Raw genomic sequence first — 20,841 nt, forward strand, 5'->3', positions numbered from 1 at the left:
ATGCACATTCACTTTGGACAAAAGAAACAAGTTAAAAAAAAATTATAAAGACAGATGATGGAAATTTTGACTGATTTTACTGTCATAAAAAACTTATAAGGATAAAGTATGAAAGGAAGATCTGTATTAACTCATGTCACGGTGCAAATACATATGTATTTAGTAATCTTACTTTATTCTTTTAGCAGTTAAATAAAACAATTTTAGATGATAATGTCATTGCCTTATTATGACTTCAATATTGTTGTTTGTAAAACTAATTATAGTATGTAAATATTTTTCACAAGTCTCTGTCCTCTCTTCTCTAAGGGTTGTGTACATAGAAAACATCTCAACATTCAAGTCAGCAAACTATTAATAAATGTTATAATAATAAATATAATTTATATAATACATCCGTTTCTTTCACTATTTTTTAATATTAAAGTATCAGTCGGACAATTGTTATTTATATATCTCAAATTTATTAAAATATCTCTTTATTTATATACGATCCTTTTAAAATATTTTTCATAAACTATTTTCAGAAATAGATTTCCATCAATATTTTTCGTGTAAAGTGTTTTTTTTAGAATTAGATATTAGATAAATATAACATTAAGATTTATTTATGTTTTGAGTCTAATGATAAACGAACAACAACAGAGTCAGAACAGAGGGACTCTTGTGACAACAACACAAACATAAGTAACTAATTACTTGAAAGACATAAGTAACACTTGAACAATTCACAGAATGTTATGATTTTATTTCCTGGATTTCAGACAAACGCGTTCAAATAATCGTCTACCGTAGTGTAGTTGACCTCAGGATAAAGTTGAGAACCTTCCACCCCGAAAGAAGGCTCAATCTCAAAGTTTGTACAATCTCCCTTTATCAGCAGTGAATAGCGCAATGCTAAGTTGAAATTAGTAGGGAAAGGAGACTCTGCAGAGAGATAAACAAAATCATAACACAAAAACTTGGTATATTTAACTATCTTCACATAAAATTGATTGAGTTATAGCAAACTGACCCTGGATGTACTTAAGAACTTGACCTTCTGGGATGTAGACTTTCTCAAGCGTACTCTTAATCTTCTTCTCCCACAACGCAACAGCTGGTTGTAGGTCAAAACATTTGCGGGGGGTCTGAGGTATAGAATTTTGTTCAATGTTCTTGGATCCTCCACTGCTTTAATGGTGTAAGTCCCAACGTCTTCCTCCGACACATAAACACCTGAAACAAACATTACAAATGCACAATTCAGACAATTCTATTGTTGTGTTTTACTTGTACAAAAACTGTAACAGATAATTAGGGTCATTGTTGTGACCTGCGACGTTTCCATCTCCTAGAATGGTAACCTTGTCCCGAGGAGGGGCTGTGACATCTTGTTGTACTAGTGTAGGCAAGAAGTAACCAGCGAAGGCATTTGAGCTGACATAGGTGTAAGGGATTTCTTCAGCTTCAATTGTTCTTCTGATTTTTACCTTTTTATCAAAAAAGCTAATCACTGGCTCAACTGTATTGTGACGGTCCACATCAATCCCGAATTCCGATGGGAGGAACCTCTGATGACAGAAGAAACAGAGATTAATAATAATATGTCTGATTCAAGGTTTTGTAAAAGACATTATGGATGTACCTTGATGTTTCCAGCTTCTTTAATTGCTGCAATCAGCTTCACTTGATCATCTATCTGTTGTCCACCTACTGTAGATATTACAACATCAACCTCCTTCAATGCCTTCACAAGGCTTTCGTGATCATTTAGATCACCCTGCACAATCACCCACAGGGATTTTTATCAAAATTTGAAACACTAACCTAATTTTCTACTTAAATGAAGAGAAAAGAACATACATATAGCAGAGTGGCTCCAGAGGTCTTGAAGGTCTCAATAAGTATAGACTTTTGAGGATCTGAAACAGTCTTCTCTCTCACCAACACAAACGTGGGATGTCCTGCTTCTGTGCTAGCCTTAATTATGAATTTTCCTATGTATCCTGTTCCTCCAATAACCAGGATTTTGCTCTTCGCTGCCATTCAACAATAATAACTCAATTTCAAAGTTCAGATCAAAATAAGAAGCACCGAGTTTGAGGATGTGATGAATTTAGGGATGAATTGGCCTCCTCTTTGTAGAACGGTTTCGGTCTCAATATAAGACAAGGTTTCTAGTGAGGTGTGAATAACAATGAAAGGTATGTTTATTTTATTTAATTCTATTTTTATTGCCCTTATCATTGTGATGTTACATCCTGAATTTTTTTGGCAGTGGACTCCAAATTAACTATCTCAATTCATTCAAAGAATATTACATAATGTATCTTTTATGTGTAGAAAAACTATACAAGTGTTGGAGTGGGGTGATGGAGGTTTGATTTTGTTGCCTTCGATTTTGTTTTTTACATACCTATTTTACGATATATAATTTTCCATCCTTATAAAACTTTTAAAATAATAATATGTCTCCCATAAAAAAATAAAATTCATAATACTTTTAGTTTTTTAATTTAAATACAATTTTTATTTTATTAAAATGTAAAATATTTTTGAAGTCTTCCTCGTTGATAATTATAAATGTAAAACTTTCGTGATACATATGAACATAATATTAATTATAAATCTAATTAAATGTACTCGATTCAGATGTTTAAACTGTTATCCACGTCAAAAAATGTTAATAACAACTAAAAATATATTTAAATTTTGAATTTTTTTTAAAACTTGTTTAATATATTTAAAATTTAATAGAAAGGAAATCATATTTTACTACTTTTTAGTATTGTTTAATAATTATAGTTAGGCGGCTTGCAGCAATATTTTATTTTACTTGTTCAAGTTTGACTTTGTTTTGTTCCTGCAAATAATAACGTCAAACGTCAAGTATATCATATATATATATATATATATATATATATATAAGAGGTAAGTGATATGAGATAAGAGATAAAAGATAAGAGACAAAAGATAAAAGATAAGAGATAATAAGAAATAAGAGATAAGAGATAAGAGATAAGAGATACGAGATAAGAGATAAGAGATAAGAGATAAGAGATAAGAGATAAGAGATAAGAGATAAGTGATAATTGATAATTGATAAGTGATAAAAGATAAGAGATAAGAGATAAAAGATAAGTGATCTGAGATAACCGATAAGACATAAAATATAAGGAATAATATATGAGATAAAAGATAAAGGATAATAGAAAATAAAGACAAGTGATAAGAGATATGAGATAGGAGATAAGAATTAACTGATAAAAGATTTTTGATGAGAGACAACTGATAAGAGATACTGATGAGAGATAAAAGATAAGACATGAGACGTGAGACGTGAGACCTGAGGCGTTAGCCGTGAGACGTGAGACAAGAGACGTGAGACGTGAGGCATGAGACATGAGACGTATAGGGATAAGAGATAAAGAGATAAGAGGTAAGTGATAATAGATAAGATATAAGAAATAATAGATAAAAGATAACAGATAACATATAAGTGATAAGGGATAATAGATAAGATATAAGAAATAATATATTAGAGATAAGAGATAAGAGATAAGAGATAAGAGATAAGAGATAAGAGATAAGAGATAAGAGATAAGAGATAAGAGATAAGAGATAAGAGATAAGAGATAAGAGATAAGAGATAAGAGATAAGAGATAAGAGATAAGAGATAATAGATAAGAGGTAAAAGATAACATATAAGAAATAAGAGATAAGAGATAATGGGTAAGAGATAAGAAATAAGTGATAAGTGATAAGACGTGAGACGTGAGACGTTTAGGAATAAGAGGTAAGGGATAAGAAATAAGATATAAGAGATAAGAGATAAGAGATAAGAGATAAGATATAAGAGATAAGAGATAAGAGGTAAGAGATAAGAGGTAAGAGATAAGAGGTAAGAGATAAGAGGTAAGAGATAAGAGATAAGTGATAAGTGATAAGAGATAAGTGATATGAGATAACCAATAAGACATAAATGATAAGGAATAATAGATAATAGATAAGGGATAATAGATAATAGATAATAGATAAGAGATAAGAGATAAGAGATAAGAGATAAGTGATAAGTGATAAGTGATAAGTGATAAGTGATAAATGATAAGTGATAAGTGATAAGTGATAAGAGATAACAAAAAAAAGATAAGTGATAAGAGAGAACAAGAAAAAGATAAGTGATAAGAGATATAAGATAGGAGATAAGAATTAACTGATAAGAGATTATTGATAAGAGACAACTGATGAGAGATAAAATATAAGACATATGACGTGAAACGTGAGACGTGAGACATAAGAGTTAAGAGATAAAATATATTCTATTGGATTTTTTTTTACATAGTACAATAATAACACGTCTTTGTTGCATTATTTTCTAAAATTTAACATAGCATTATTATATCATAAATACATTTTTTATTGTGTATTTTAGATGAAATATGAAAAAAAAAATCTATAAAATAAATTTATATTTAACTAATATTTTTCATAAAAAAACTAACAACGAAAATGCTTTCCCATTTGATATTGTGATTAAAAAAATGCTTTATTGTTTTTTTTATTTTGACATGATGAAAACATGTTGCTACCGTGTTTATTGTATAATGAAAATGTATTTGTCAAGAGAATTTTCTTCCAAAAAATATTACATGTAACTAGTGTAAACACAGGCGCTATCGCGCCTGTGTGTAAGCATTTTTTGAATTATATTAATAATTGATGATATTGTAATGTTATTAATTTAATAAACAAAATAAAAGTATATTTATAAAAATAAAATAAAATGTACGGAGAAAATAAAAGAAAAATAACTGTTGATGAATAGTAAGAGAAAAAAAGAAAAAGGAGATAAGTAAATAATTTTATAAAGACTTGTAAAAGTAACCGTTAATTTTTAAAAATTTAATAAATAATTAAATTATAAAGGGTAAAGTTGGAATTATGAAATGTGGACATAAAAGAGGGAATCCCCTTTATATATAGTTATAGATAATGTAGGTGAACTTAGTAAATCACCCGGGGTGGAATAGCTTAGGACTGGCCAGCCTTATCCGTTTAACTGGGCCGGCGCTTGATTCATCGTGTTCTCTCATTTTTGTTTGAAATTAACTAACCCACAATGTGTGTCTCTTTCTTGGTCTGTAGCATCATCAAGTTTCGTAACAATTTTTGATTCAAAATATCTCCATACTCATTCATTATCAAATAATTAATAAAAACACGAAACTTTGAATCGAATGCTATCGTAGAAGTAATACATCCTCAAAATAAAACTCACTATAAAATTAAAATTGAGGTTTTGTAATTGAGTCGTGCTTGTTGAGAAACTATATTGGAAACAAACAAAATATACATGATTAAAAAATGTAGTTTTTATAGTTAGTTGCAGGTAATGTGGGGATAAAGAGAGTAAGAATCTGAAAGTATGAAATTTGAAAAATTGAGAGGTAAAACATGTAAAAAAGAATAGATGATAAAATTTAGAGAATAATGGAAATTAAGAGAGAAAATATAGATGTTATTGGTAAGGAATGATTGAATGCTACCTTAGCGCACTTTGGAGAAGAAAACAAAGCCTCAGGAATTGGCATTGGATCTGAATTCTGATAATCCTATTGTGTTTGTGTTGTTTTGTACGATGATGATGGTCACCCAAGTTGAACTCATGTTGAGACCCTCCACTCTGGGTCGTCACTTTTTCTGCAAATCGAACTCGTTCTCACGCTCTACCACTTGGCTTTCCTTACAACGCGCCGTTCCCACCACAGCAATCTCCTCCTCTCTCACGCGCCGCCCCATTCCTCCAGATTCCAATCCCCGTAACTTCTTCTTCTCCTCTCTCACCTCTTTCCAATCCCTAAACACTTCCACCCACCTCCCCAATGCTCCCAACAACCCCTTCCTCTCTCAATCACAAAGTGGTGGTGCCTTCGTCTGGAATCCCGCTTCCGACACTCCAAGCGCCGCGCTTTACGGAGGCAAAGACCGCGTGGCCACGGTGGTCCTGCTGGGGTGGCTCGGAGCGAGGACCAAGCACCTCAAGAGGTACGTGGAGTGGTACAATTCGCTAGGCTTTAACGCGGTTACCTTCGTCGTCGATGTCAAGGAGCTACTTCGAATAGACCTCGGCCACGTCCTCGAGACCCGAATCTCTCACCTTGCCGACCACCTCGTTTCTTGGTTGTCTCGCGAGGAACAAGACGGAAGGGAACGATGGTTGGTTTTTCACACTTTCAGCAACACGGGTTGGTTTGTGTAGGTGCACTTTTTAATCGTTCTCCTATTTCCAAACGACCCCTCCTAGTGACTAGTCCCTGTTTCACATTTGTGTATGCATTTTTCTTTGCAGTTATGGATACATTCTGGCACGAATGCTGGGTAGCGAGGATCTCATGGAGAAGATTAAGGGTTGCATTATTGATTCGGGAGGAGGAGAACCTTTCAATCCACAGGTTTTTAAACACAAACTTTCTAATTTATTAGTGTTTACTGGGAGTATCCACTGCTTAGGCCTTGAATAGGATGCACCATTTGTTTAAAAAAAATTGCCATTTCCAAACTCATCTATTACTGCATTTCTTTGGATGAGTATATTTGTGAACTTGGCTGGCGAAACTGTGTTTTACTTTGCTTTGTTTTCTCTTGATTTTGTTACCTCCCCTTACTCTCTGGTCTCCCCTGCACCTTTTTGATTGAAAAGAAAACTGTGACGTTGTATGCTGTGTTTAAATAATGTGGAGGTCAGCATTCACCCCCTTTCAGTTTAGAATCTGGTATTCAAGGCTTACATTTCTTATGTTACTTTTGAATTGATAGAATAGAATGGAGTGGATTGGAATGAAATGATATTTTGATGGTAATATTACTATTTGAATTGTTAAAACAAGGTGGAATTGAAGTGGAGTATGATGGAATGCATTTCATTCAATTCTATCAAATACTCCTCTTTATCTTTTCTCTTCAGATCAATCAATTAGTAGGTAATCAAGTATTCATGGTCCCAATCAATGCCTGCGTAACCAGAGTTAAATTTTACAGTTTACAAGAAATAATCACTAATGCTCAATTACATGTCATGTAAAAATTAATGGGTAACATGTAATCCTGCAATCCTATACTTAAATATCCCTCTAAATATCCAAACATAGCCTCTTTAATCCTTTTCTTAAACTACCATGATTTGTTGTTCATTCTTCTTGGCTGGTAATTCCTGTGATTATACTGTAGGTCTGGGCTGCTGGCTTTTCTGCTGCTATATTTAAGAAGCGCAGCTCTTTAGTCGAGGTAGAGGGCAAGCAGAAATCAGAAACTGAGGATAGCTTGTCAAATATTCAGCAAAACCAACCTTCCAAGTTTGAAACAGCGGTCTTGTCACTGTTAGAGAAGCTTTTCTCATTTGTTTTGCAGTTGCCAGATGTGAATCAGTAATTTTCTTCCCTGCAATCTTATATGGATCACACCCTTATCTAAGTTTGGCCCTCACATATTTAATATACTTGACAATGCTAGGTGGTAACTGATAAGCGCATTTTTTTTTTTGTGTATTGAAAACAGGAGGTTAACAAGGATTGTGAATGTGCTCAAGAAACACCAGCCTTGCCCTCAGCTTTACCTGTATAGTACAGCTGACAAATTAATTCCATTTGAATCAGTAGAAGCGTTAATTGAGGAACAGAGAAAGATGGGAAAGAGGGTAAGGTCCTTTAACTTTGGATTATCTCCCCACGTAGATCATTATAGGACATTTCCAGACCTATACTTATCACAGGTTACTGAATTTTTGAAAGAATGTTTTACTGCCACCACACAAACAGCTTACAAGAGTTAAGTTGCCTTTCAAAGTGTAAATTTTTTGCATAGCATTAGTCCGTACTGGAATTTCGTTCCTTTAGTTTTTCCAAACGGAATGGTGCTCATTATCACAAGGGCAATGAGAGAAATTAGAAGTGGTATTCACATAATACATTGACCTGCAAACAGTGCCAGCCAATTACACATTAGAGTAATTCTTTTGAGGATTGTTCACAAAGCTCGAGTGACAAAAATTGAACATGGCCAACTGATGAGATTAGATAATTTGTGATCTTGTTGGATTGATCAAGTAGTTTACTTGAAGCTGAAGTGGCGTGTTTTTACTTGAAAGAATAATGGTATTTTGACCCAATTTTAACCTATCACTCCAATCCCCCTTCAATAATTTATTTTGATTTTTTTTAATAATGTGATATGATGATATAAGGATGATTGAAGTGATGCATTAAAAGTAGGTCAAAAAAAAGTGTGTCAAAATATTATTATCTTATTTCAAATGAATTGATTTAAATACTTCACTTCTAGTTCTATTATGCATTAATCAGTATCAATTACTAACTGCAGCTGCCACTGAAGAGGGCAAGATATAAGGTTGTCACTAGTTGAAATCTTGTAGAAAAGTGTTCAATATCTGTTGGATTAATTGATTTAAGAATCAATTTAGTGTTCTTGATCCACAGCTCTGACATGTAGTGACTACACTTAGCGGGCATTTGATAAAGAGAAATCTTTTTTTAGTGATGTTCTATGTTTGATTTACAGTTAAAGTTAACATTTTTGGGATGGTTTTGTTTTGTAGAAGCATTTCACCAAAACATTACCACAAAGAGATTAAAATCTTTTTTTTTTAATTTTTAAATACATTCTTTATGAATGTTAATACTGTGACGAATTAAATGTTTTAGATAAAATGATACATTTTTTTTCTAGTGCTAAGTTTGTTACAATAACGTTTTGGTAACTACTTTATATTGTGTACTATAGGTGTAATCTATGTTTCAACTAATTATAATTGTTAGCATTAGTAATTCTTATAAATTGTAAAATTTCTATAATAACAAATGTCAATTTAAAGGATTAGTAATTTGGTTATTAGTTTTAAGACAAAGATTATGTCGATGACAAAATTTAAGCTGAAATCTAATTACAAACTTCAACCGAAAGAATTATAACGATTGCCTTTTTATATATTTGTCAGATGATTTAACTATTTTTCCCTATACGTAAATTTGTGTTTTCTTTACCGTTTACTATATTTTGAGTTTGTTGTTTCTTTTACGTTGTTTTTAGTTTTTAATGCAATTTTAATATTTACTTTTTCAAAACAGTTTTAATTTTATTTTTTTATTAACAATTTATGTCTCTTTATTACCACCTTAACAAATGTTATTATAATAACGTAGATTCGCATTATCAATTAATTTATCATGATACTTATTCATAATTTTATTTTATGTTTAGCTTTTTAGTTTTTTATATTTGCTGTTCTCTTCTCGCACTATCTTTTGCCTATGTTTGTCATTATTTTTAATATCTTCTTTCAAATACAATTGACAGGATTTGTTTAAATGAGTTTTTTCATAAAAATTTACAGCAAAGAAAAGTACCTAGAAAAAAAAAGAAAACTATCTCTTTATAAATTGAAATTAGTTTATACATGAATTAAAAACAAAACACAAGAAAATTAATGTAAGAAAAGTTAGTTAAGTTTTAATTTTTAAAGATAATTAAAGTTAGAGTTTGAATTTAGGTAGAGTTAACTGCACTTGAAACAGAATTTTACAAAGTTGTTGGATTATTCTGATTTTGAAAGATATTTGTTAGATATGCGTACAGAGGTTCGAATTTGAATTGAACTCGTGACTCTCAAATATTTTTAGTCTAAAACTTTAAAATAATAAATTTAGGGATCCTTATTTTTTGTATAGTTATTAATTTTTTTATTTTTAGTTAATATAACACTTAGATTTACATTTTCATATTGGTATTTTTTTATCAAACTAATTAACGAGTATCCTTTCTTATACTACCATTTTTCAAGCTGGAAAAATTTTTATGGTAAGATAATTAGTTAATTATAGCATGAACAATTTGATGATCAAACATTTAAATTATTAGTCTAATTATTATTTTTTATTCTTAAATTACGTTGAAATAAATGTTATTATTTAAAATAATATGTTAAAAGTACAATTATACGAAAACTATTTTGTTTGATGTGTATTTTTCTACAACTCACTGTTTACCTAATTATATTTTTAAGAAACCAAACATGCCATTAATATGTCACATTCCCTGCCTAACACTTCATCATTGCCCTCTCAATCACTGTCTAATCTCTATTATGTTATCCTTTTTTTGCCAAACAACTTAGTCGGTTTATTATGGTAATTAATATTCTGCTACTAATTTTAATTATTGTGCCAGTTATTTCATTTGATAAAAATAGGAGAAAAATAAATAACGTCTTTTAAATAAATTTTATTCAAATATATTTATATTAAACTAAAAATATATGTGTTTTTCATAATTTGAAACAAATAAAAATATTAAAGTTTATAGTTATCCCAAAATATACAAATTTTAAAATTAAAGTTATAATCAAATAATCAGATGTCACTTTTATTATTTTCATTTTTCAATCGGTTAAATAGCTACTTGTGCTAAACAATTACATTTTTCAATATTAGCTTATCAAAACTTTCAACAGTTTCAGCAAGGTTTTTAACTTTTAATTACTTTATCCATTAATTTCGCTAAGTACATCCTAAATGAAGAGTAAACAAATACAGAAACGAAATTAAAATACATTGTAAAATATAATATACATTAAATTAATAAATTTTATTATTAATATATACATACTAAAAATATAAATTTAATAAAATATGAATAATTAAATTAATTTAAAATAACTAGACACAATACTATCGATTATTCAAATTAAAATAGTAATGTACCTAGACTACTATGCGGCCAAATTTGAAAGACAAAATCAAATGTTCCTACTTTGGTGTGATTGGGTCCATGTTTGGTAGGTAAAGTAAGAAAACAAATCCAATTTGAACATTTCTTTATTTGTCTGCATATGTCATTTATTTACTTCTTTTCTTTAGTTATTCTCTTAACTTTTCAAAGTTTTCACAGTTCATCATGGTTCCATATTAATGGATGCAAGTTTTATTTACGTAAGTAGTATATTCTTGTTGTGTTAGTAATCGAATTTTGAACTTATTTTTGGTATATCTAATAAGAAATAAATTCAAATATGTTAATCTATAAAGGTAATCAGAATTCAGTTTATCGAAAATACATTTCAAATTAACACGATAAAGATACTATTTGCGTAAATAAAGTTTATAGGATACTGTTTGGAGAAAAAAAATAAAACAATATATTATTTAGGTGAAAATTTTCAAAATTTCCAACAAATGAATAAAGTACGGTGATTAAAAAAAATCAAAATACTAATTCTTATAAAGTAGTATTTGTACAAACTTTTATTTTCTTGAATAATTAAAAAACATATTTATTAATTCTTATCTTCTATTTTGATCATAAAATAAATGAAAAAATCATAAACTTTTCTTTCTATGTATTTATTGTTTATTTAAATTTATATGATAGTGGTTTCTAACTCCGACCAAGATTGGTTTCTATATCAAATTTTAATATTTTTTTTTCAAATTTTAAAAATAAATGATATAAATCAACAAATTTTAAACGGTTTGATTAATAAGATTATATTTATTTATTGTTTAAAATTTGAAATTAAATTGTATTAAAATTAAATAAAAAACGAGTTATAATTTTACTTTAAAATTTAAAACATGAAAACATATTTAACTAATTATATCCATATATATATATTATCATTTGTTAACATATTATTATTATTATTATAATTAATTTTATACTATGAAAATAAATAAATTATTAATGAATTTCGTATAAATTAACTAAAATTTAACAAGACCAATTTAAAAGACAAGAGGCATTGTGAATTGATTACAGTTTAAAAAATTAACATAAAACTTTCCCCTCAGACTGTTAGATACACCAAGAAAGGCGCAACTACCGAAAAGTATAAATATACTTTTTATAATAACGGACCACAAACACCTGAATTGTTTAATTAAAAAATATGTTAAAAAATGTATTATTGGCATTAATCTATAAAGTAATAACTATGACGATGTAATAAATGTTATACCCATCTGACACCTACCCAATACCACTCCTTTCTCGAGCTTAGAGCGAAAGCAATTTGAGCGCACTGAATGGAGGTTCAAGATGAGCATGACCCTATGCTCATGGTGCTTCCTTCTCTCTCTCCGCCCAACACCTACCAAGCCGTCGTCATCGGTGGCACCTTTGACCGATTGCATGACGGCCACCGTCTCTTCCTCACCGTCTGTCTCTTTCTCTTCCTCTATTCTTTCAATTTTTATTACCATTTCTTATATTTAACGCAAAAATCGTCAAAGTTTGAACCTTGTACGCAGGCTGCAGCCGAGGTGGCAAAGGGCCGGATTGTAATTGGAGTTTGCGACGGTCCTATGCTGGCAAAGAAACAGGTTACTTTTTACATTTTTTCACGTTTAATTGCTTTTTTTTTTTATTTAATTTATATTTAGACACTGTAATTATACTGCATCCACACTTTTAGGTTTTCAACTGAAACGGAAAAATGCAGTTTCTTTTACAGTCTAACCAATTCGGTAGTCCGTTGCTTTGATTATAAGCGTACCAGTAGAGTTGTTTGGCTTTCTCCTTTTTTTTTTCTTGAATTGTTGAATTCTGTCGAATTCTATTTAAATTAATTTCAATTTTGACTGGTTCTGCTTTGAAATACAGTGTTCAAAGTTTCATCTTTATAAAAAGCATGGTACGAGCTTGCTAAATTAAGGTGTTGTGCTATTTGATTTTGACCATTGAGAATTTTAAGCGTATGGTGTTGTGCTATTTGATTAACGTGGCTTGTGGATTTTACATACAAAGGAGTCTGTTCATGTTCTGCTTTTGCAGTTTGCTGAACTGATACAGCCAGTTGAAGAAAGGATAAATAATGTCAAAAATTTCATAAAGGTACGAGTATGTGTTCAAGCAACTACGGTTTTCCTTATTATTTATTCATGAATTGAGTTTCCTGTGTTTTGTTCTTTAAAGAAGGAAAAACGAATTTGACACACATTATTGTTGGTCAGAATACATTAAGCTTTTGATTTTGCATGTTAATGTAGAAACAACATGAGGGGATGGATCATCTTTACATCTGTTTCGCAGTAACAAATCTTTTTCAGGTTTCATATAAGAGTTTGCATGGTTTTGTACTGTTGGTTGTATGTCTTAACTAATATAATATAGAAGTTTTCACGTTTCTTCATCTAACAGTTGATGTCTTTTGGAATAGTTAGTTCGTGGGCTGTGTGTGTGAATGTGACAAAAATGATATACGAATCTTCATCTCTACATCTGTAAAACTAGTGTTGCATCAAAAGCTTAGTGTTTCTTCTATCATAATTTATATGAAAAGTGCATTTTCTTAATAAATCTTAATTAATATTCGTTTGAACTAACATGCAGTCTATCAAGCCAGATTTAGAAGTGCAAGCTGTACCAATCACAGATCCCTTCGGTCCTTCCATTGTAGATGAAAATTTGGAAGTTGTGATTGTGAGGTTAGTATTAAGACTGGTTCCTGTGTGGCCATATTAATTTTCTGGTTAAGGTAGTGTGTATTCGTTTATATATCCATAGAAAGCTTATAAAAAGTATCTTCCATGTTCTAATCAAGTATCTCATTCCTAGTGTCTGGTTTCTGATCTCAATGATCATGGTTAATTCAAGCCTTGCTTTGGTAGAAAACTTATCCCATGATCCATTGTTGTCATGATTTTGTGATTTCTCTCTTCAATTCTGATTGCGTTGCTGTAAAAACAATTGAACACAACTTTATGCACATTCGCTTTTAAGAGTGTGATGGAGTTATTTGATTGCTAACTGGATTTGGCTATTTTACAGCAAAGAGACATTACCGGGAGGATTGGCAATAAACAGAAAAAGAGCTGAAAGAGGCCTTTCACTGTTGAAGGTCTCAAATTATTGTTTGTGGTTTGGTTATTATTTCTGATATAAAAATAATTAAGAAAAAAAATCTTTAGTTTTCAAAATATTTTGTGACATATTAGGAATTATTTTCTTGGATCATATGCAGATCGAAGTTGTGGATTTGCTTTCTGGAGAATCAGGTGAAATTAAGCTGAGTTCAACGATGCTACGTAAGATTGAGGCTGAAAAGGCTAAACAACAAAACACGACATCACAGACGTAGTTACAAGAAAATGCTTTAATTTTTTTTTCTTTTTTTTAAGATGTCTATTACAGCAACTGATATGTTGTTGCATGTTATGGCACTCTTTCTAAGTTTAAAAGGCGGAAAGTCGCATTCTTTCAGAAAAAAATATTGTCTTTATGAATCTTTTTTCTTTAACTGACAGCAACAAAAACACTACTGTTTTGTTCAGAGAAATGTGTTGTATTTATATTTATATTTTCTCTAATAAAAATAAATGTTTTATTTTACTGCGACCAGTGTTATTCATTGGATACCATGAATATATTATATAGTAAATTTAAATAAAAAAGATAATATCAAATCAAATTCAAAGAACACTTTCTTGAAGTTTAGAGAGAAAGATGGCCAAAAAATAGGCCAAAAGATAATATCAAATCAAATTTAAAGAGCACTAATAGAGCACTAACCTTTAAGATTTATAATTAAGGATCTTTAAGATTTATAATTCTCACTCGATAAAACATAATAGAGTATTAACTTTGATCCATGAGAGATCTCTTTCCTTTGATAGAGTATTATCTTGATCCTGTGAATATGCGTTCTTCAATTTATAATATTGTGTGCTCTTCAACCACCGTTTCCCAATCTATCTCTTTCCTTTCTTTCTCTTCTCACACGTTCTTGATGGGTTACCGTGAAAAGAACCTTATGCACCAGAGACAAAACCCTTGTCCTTTTATAAACCAACGTCCATCAAGTTGGTTTTTATTTTATCTTTATCTTTATTTTATTTTATTATCACTTCCCATAATAATAACCAATAAGTCTTTATATTTTATTAAATCACAATTGGGCCCATCATAATATTTCAAATGAGTCACTAATAGAATTAATTCGTCAATTAATTCTAACATTCTCCCACTTGACTCATATGATGTCATAACATTATGTGATTTAATACATAAACATAATGCGCAATAAAAGACCTTGCATAAATTGGTTCCATCATTATTCATAATTAAAGATACAAAAATAATAAGAGTCATGGCGGTCACACATCATTTGATCGACATGATCCCTTCCATGTACTACTATATCATCCTTTTCTCCTTAATATGACCTTAAAAAACGAGAAGTCCATAATGGGTTCAAACATAATGTCATTTTACAAAGCAATAACATAACATAATTTGTTTTCTTCATCATAATTTGCATGCATAAACATAAAGAAGAAAACACAGATTTCAGAAATTTATACATTAGGGAGCTCAAAGTGTCACATAAACATTCAAAACATTAACATTTAACATTCACTAGTAGACATAATGCCCATATTCTTTACATGACCAGCATACAATTTGGGCGGTAACCCTTTTGTTAAAGGGTCAGCAATCATAAGATCTGTGCTAATATGTTCTATTGACACTTTACGTTTCTGAACTTCTTCTTTAACGGCAAAGTATTTCAACTCCATATGTTTAGCACCTTTAGAATACTCGTCGTTTTTAGAAAAGAAGACTGCTGCGGAATTATCACAATAAATTTTCAGCGGCTTGGAAATACTGTCGACTACTCCAAGTCCTGAAATAAAGTTCTGCAACCAATTAGCCTGAAATGTGGCCTCAAAGCATGCCACAAATTCAGCTTCCATGGTGGATGCAGCAATGACAGACTGCTTCGCACTTTTCCATGAAATCGCTCCTCCGACTAAAAGATACACATAACCAAATGTAGACTTTCTTGTATCCACACAGCCGGCAAAGTCTGAATCTGTATAACCTATCACCTCAAGGTGATCAGATTTTCTATAAGTAAGCATGTGATTCTTTGTTCCTTGTAGGTATCTTAAAACTTTCTTTGCAGCTTTCCAATGCTCCATACCTGGATTACTTTGGTATCTACCAAGCATACCAACTGCAAAGCTAATATCTGGTCTCGTACAGGTTTGAGCATACATCAAACTCCCAACAACAGATGCATAAGGGATATTTTCCATCTGTTTCCGTTCCAAATCATTCTTTGGACATTGCATGAGACTAAACTTGTCTCCTTTCTGTATTGGAACAGGAGATGTTGAACATGTATCCATTTTGAATCTCTCTAAAACTTTATTAATATATGCATTCTGAGACAAACCTAACCGTCCTTGTGATCTGTCACAGAATATTTCTATCCCTATCACATAGTATGCCTCACCCATATCTTTCATTTCAAAGTTATTAGAGAGAAACCTCTTAGTCTCACTTAATAGACCAAGATCATTAGTCGCAAGCAAGATATCATCAACATACAGAATCAGAAATATAAACTTACTCCCACTGACCTTCAGATATATACACCGATCAACGGTGTTTTCCTTAAATCCAAAGGACACAATAGTATCATTGAACTTAAGATACCATTGCCGAGAAGCTTGTTTAAGTCCATATATCGATCTCTTAAGTTTACACACCATGTGCTCCTTTCCTTCTTCAGCGAACCCCACCGGTTGGTCCATATAGACATCCTCTTCTAAATCCCCATTCAGAAAAGCAGTTTTAACATCCATTTGATGCAACTCAAGATCATAATGAGCTACTAATGCCATGATAATTCTAAAAGAATCTTTCTTAGAAACAGGCGAAAATGTTTCCTTATAGTCAATGCCATCTTTCTGAGTAAAACCTTTGGCAGCAAGACGGGCCTTGTATCGTTCAATATTGCCTTGAGAGTCACGCTTAGTCTTAAAGACCCATTTACACCCAACTCTCTTGCATCCTTCTGGCAATTCCACAAGGTCCCATACGTCATTATGTGCCATTGATTTAAGCTCATCTTTCATGGCATCTAACCACTTATCAGAATTATCACCATTAATGGCTTCTGAAAAAGAAATTGGATCATTATCAATGCTTAAGTCATTTTCTGACTCTTGTAGATAAACCACATAATCATTCGAAATAGCAAACTTTCTATCTCTGTGAGATCTTCTTAATACTATTTCTTGTGGTTGTTTTACTATCGGTTCATTATTAACCTCGAGATCATTAATTTGTTGTTCTTCTTGATTGTTATGAGTTTCTACAACATGTGGAACAACAACTCTTGATAAAGAAGTACTAGTTATAGGAACTTGTACTCTAACTTCCTTAATCTCCACATTTCGTGAAGCTTCACTCCCACTGGTTTCACCATTTTCAATGAACCGAGCATTTCCAGTTTCAACGATTCTTATACTATGGGTAGGACAGTAAAACATATACCCCTTTGATTTTTCTGGATAACCAATGAAAAATTCACTGATTGTTCTTTCATCCAGTTTCTTTTCTTGAGGATTGTATATTCTTACTTTTGCCTGACAACCCCAAACATGCAGGTGTCTCAAACTGGGTTTCCTATTCGTCCATAACTCAAAAGGAGTCTTTTGAACAACTTTACTAGGAACCCTGTTCAACAAATACATGGCAGTCTTTAAAGCATACATCCACAATGATACAGGTAAACATGAATTACTTAACATACTCCTAACCATATCCATTAAGGTTCGATTACGCCTTTCTGATACACCATTTTGTTGTGGTGTGCTTGGCATTGTGTATTGAGCACAAATACCACGTTTCTCAAGGAACTTAGCGAACGGACCAGGGTGTTGTCCACTTTCATCATATCTTCCATAATACTCACCACCTCTATCAGACCTTACGATTTTCACCTTTCTGTCTAATTGTCTTTCCACTTCATTTATATAAACTTCCAAGGCATTTACTGACTGAGATTTCTCATGCAGTAGATAGACATGTCCATAACGCGAAAAATCATCAATAAAGGTGATGAAGTACTTCTCTTTATTGAAAGAATTTACATCAAACAGACCACATATATCGGTGTGTATGATTTCAAGAAGCTGAGTGCTTCTCATGGCTCATTTCTTTGTGTGTTTAGTTTGTTTGCCTTTAATACAATCCACACACACATTCAGATCAGTAAAATCTAAATCCGGAAGGATTTCATTCTTTACTAATCTTTGCATTCTTTCTTTGGAAATATGTCCCAAACGTTTATGCCACAAGTAAGCAGATCGTTCATCCACTAAACTACGTTTAGTGCCAACATTGTGATGCAAAGTCATAAGAGTTTCAGCATATAAATTATCCAAATTCAATTTATATAAACCATCATAAAGTGTACCAGATCCAATCATAAAAGTACGCTTAAACAAACTGAAACAATCATTCCCAAACTTAAAAGAATATCCAGCAATATCAAGCTTAGACAAAAAAATTAAATTCCTAGTGATACTAGGTACATAAAAAGTATCCATAAGGTCTAAGTGATATCCAGTGTCGAGGATTAAACGATAAGTCCCGACCGCTTCCACTGGAACTTTCTCTTTATTGCCCATGAAGACAAACTTCTCATTTGGGTTTATGGTTCGGGTTGTAAGAAATCCCTGCATCACATTAGAAACATGAGTCGTACATCCAGAATCAATCCACCACGTATTATGGGGAACTTCAGTTAAGTTTGATTCAAAACATACGTAAGCATTATGCTCACCTTTCTTTTCGAACCAAGCCTTACGCTTTATGCAATCCTTCTGGAAATGTCCAGACTTCCCGCAGAAATGACATTTGTCATTTTTCTTCTGAATTTTGGTTGAGGACTCGTCAATCTTTAGTGGTCCTTTACCCTTTCCATGTTTCTTAGCAACTTTCTTTCCAACAGCTCCTTGATTCTTCACATACTGAATAGAGTGGCTTCCTAAGTTCTTCAGTCGGGTCTCCTCCTGAACTAGCATACTGTGCAACTCATGCACATTCCACTTGTCTTTCATGGTGTTGTAGTTCATCTGGAACGGACCATACTCAGACGGTAATGAGTTCAAAATGAACTGCACGAGAAAACCTTCATCCATTGTCATTCCTAAAGACTTAAGTCTTGCTGTAATATTTGTCATCTCGATCACATGCTCATGCATAGTACGCGAACCGTCAAACTTCATAGTGGTCAACGTACTCATCAGTGTCCCAGTGAGAGACTTATCAGCAGTTTGGGAGCGCTCTTCCACAAATTTCATAAATTCTTTTGCGTCATCAGTTTTGGGAAGAGCTGACTTTATATTACTTGCTATGCTCATTCTCATAAACATTAAGCTAAGTCTGTTTGATCTTACCCAGACTTTGTAATGGGCTTTCTCTTCATTGCTACTAGTATCCGTGATAGCAGCCGGCTTTTCAACTAGAAGAGCTAGATCAAGATCCAACACACCTAAGTGAAATTAGACTTGCTCACTCCAGTCAGGAAAATTCAACCCATTAAAGACTGGAACAGACGAAGCATGCGAGTATAAAGATACCGGAACAGAGACTGCAATTAACACATGCCTAACATTAATGTTTTGAGTCATAAAACTAAACGTAAAAACAGATTCAGATATAAACAATCATTCTATGCATACTAATGTTCTCCTTTGGGAGATCCACTAATACACAAACATAAACATAATGATGCTAATCACATTATAACATTATTGATAATTAAAATATGCATCAACTAGAATCACCTACTACCTTTGGGCATATAAATAAAACTAGTGACGCATACAAAATTATCTACAATCATGTTCATTAATTATGAGAATAATTAATCAACCTTTGGGCGATCCTTAAATGTCTTATAATTAATGAATTTTAATTAACCCATAAATTTAATTATTCATAATTTAGCATCCATACTATGGGTAATTAAAATAAAAAACATTAATAATTTGAAATCATATAAACTTTAGAATTTTGACCACTTTGGTAACTAACAAAATTTATCATACTTAATTTCAAATACATAAATATACATACATTTAATTGCTATAAACTTTATATAGCATCCTCATTAATTTTAATTTAACAATAACAAACATAAATATTATTGCAAATTAAAATAAAATTATTAATTATTTATATAAATAAAATAATTAATATTAATTTATTGGTGACATAAACCAATAAAAACATTAAATTTTAATTTTAACAAACCACGTAATCTCACGGTTCCCTCATTATAAAATTGGAAAACTTCCAATTTTCACACGTTCACGGTAGTTTGCAAACAACATTAAAACCAACTTATACATGTATAGTAAAGCATGCACACAATACGATGCAATCCAACCCATACATTAATTCCAAACAAAAGTTCATGCCTTACGTGAATTTCATTCAGGGATGCACAAAAGGCTTTTCTAATTCAATTAGGCACGTGAACATATTTTACCAAAACCAATTCATGCCATGGTTTTTAACACACGGCTTGCAGATCAAAAAACAATGATGAAAAGCCATTATACTTGATCCATATATATACACGCAGCGGAAAAATTTTATAACGAGATACATCACATAATAGGAGAATCATAAATCCTACAATCTTGCTCTGATACCACATGTAAAATTAATTAAGGATCTTTAAGATTTATAATTCTCACTCGATAAAACATAATAGAGCACTAACCTTGATCCATGAGAGATCATGTGAATATGCGTTCTTCAATTTATAATATTGTGTGCTCTTCAACTACCGTTTCCCAATCTATCTCTTTGCCTTTCTTTCTCTTCTCACACGTTTTTGATGGGTTACCGTGAAAAGAACCTTATGACCAGAGACAGAACCCTTATTCCTTTTATAAACCAACATCCATCAAGTTGGTTTTTATTTTATCTTTATCTTTATTTTATTTTATTATCACTTCCCATAATAATAACCAATAAGTCTT

At 31.5% G+C, this 20,841-nt stretch overlaps 2 protein-coding genes and 1 pseudogene across 4 annotated transcripts; 2 read left to right on the forward strand and 1 right to left on the reverse strand.

The window, feature by feature from the left end:
* Positions 1 to 581: 581 nt before the first annotated feature.
* On the reverse strand, positions 582 to 2,166 carry LOC114173124 (annotated as a pseudogene). Its single transcript, XR_003602454.1, has 5 exons — positions 1,846 to 2,166; positions 1,628 to 1,762; positions 1,316 to 1,553; positions 1,016 to 1,218; positions 582 to 927 (listed from the first exon to the last, which is right to left on the reverse strand). The product of XR_003602454.1 is annotated as an isoflavone reductase-like protein (transcript).
* A 3,255-nt stretch (positions 2,167 to 5,421) lies between these two features.
* Positions 5,422 to 8,468, forward strand: LOC114170580 (transmembrane protein 53). Of its 2 annotated transcripts, XM_028056099.1 has the most exons (5): positions 5,422 to 6,238; positions 6,333 to 6,435; positions 7,211 to 7,407; positions 7,538 to 7,676; positions 8,360 to 8,468. In XM_028056099.1, the coding sequence occupies exons 1-5, from the start codon at positions 5,622 to 5,624 to the stop codon at positions 8,399 to 8,401; spliced, it is 1,098 nt and encodes a 365-aa protein (XP_027911900.1). In that variant the 5' UTR covers positions 5,422 to 5,621; the 3' UTR covers positions 8,402 to 8,468. The 2 variants fall into 2 exon arrangements, with proteins under 2 accessions (XP_027911900.1, XP_027911894.1); XM_028056093.1 differs by lacking the exon at positions 8,360 to 8,468 and having other exon boundaries at positions 5,423 to 6,238; positions 7,538 to 8,059.
* A 3,526-nt stretch (positions 8,469 to 11,994) lies between these two features.
* On the forward strand, positions 11,995 to 14,321 carry LOC114170294 (phosphopantetheine adenylyltransferase). The gene is made up of 6 exons (XM_028055779.1): positions 11,995 to 12,207; positions 12,301 to 12,372; positions 12,824 to 12,883; positions 13,382 to 13,476; positions 13,820 to 13,889; positions 14,013 to 14,321. The coding sequence occupies exons 1-6, from the start codon at positions 12,076 to 12,078 to the stop codon at positions 14,127 to 14,129; spliced, it is 546 nt and encodes a 181-aa protein (XP_027911580.1). The 5' UTR covers positions 11,995 to 12,075; the 3' UTR covers positions 14,130 to 14,321.
* The last annotated feature ends 6,520 nt before the right edge of the window (positions 14,322 to 20,841 follow it).

The sequence above is a fragment of the Vigna unguiculata genome, chromosome 2 (assembly GCF_004118075.2).
Source record: "Vigna unguiculata cultivar IT97K-499-35 chromosome 2, ASM411807v1, whole genome shotgun sequence".
In the NCBI taxonomy this organism is placed as follows: domain Eukaryota; kingdom Viridiplantae; phylum Streptophyta; class Magnoliopsida; order Fabales; family Fabaceae; genus Vigna; species Vigna unguiculata.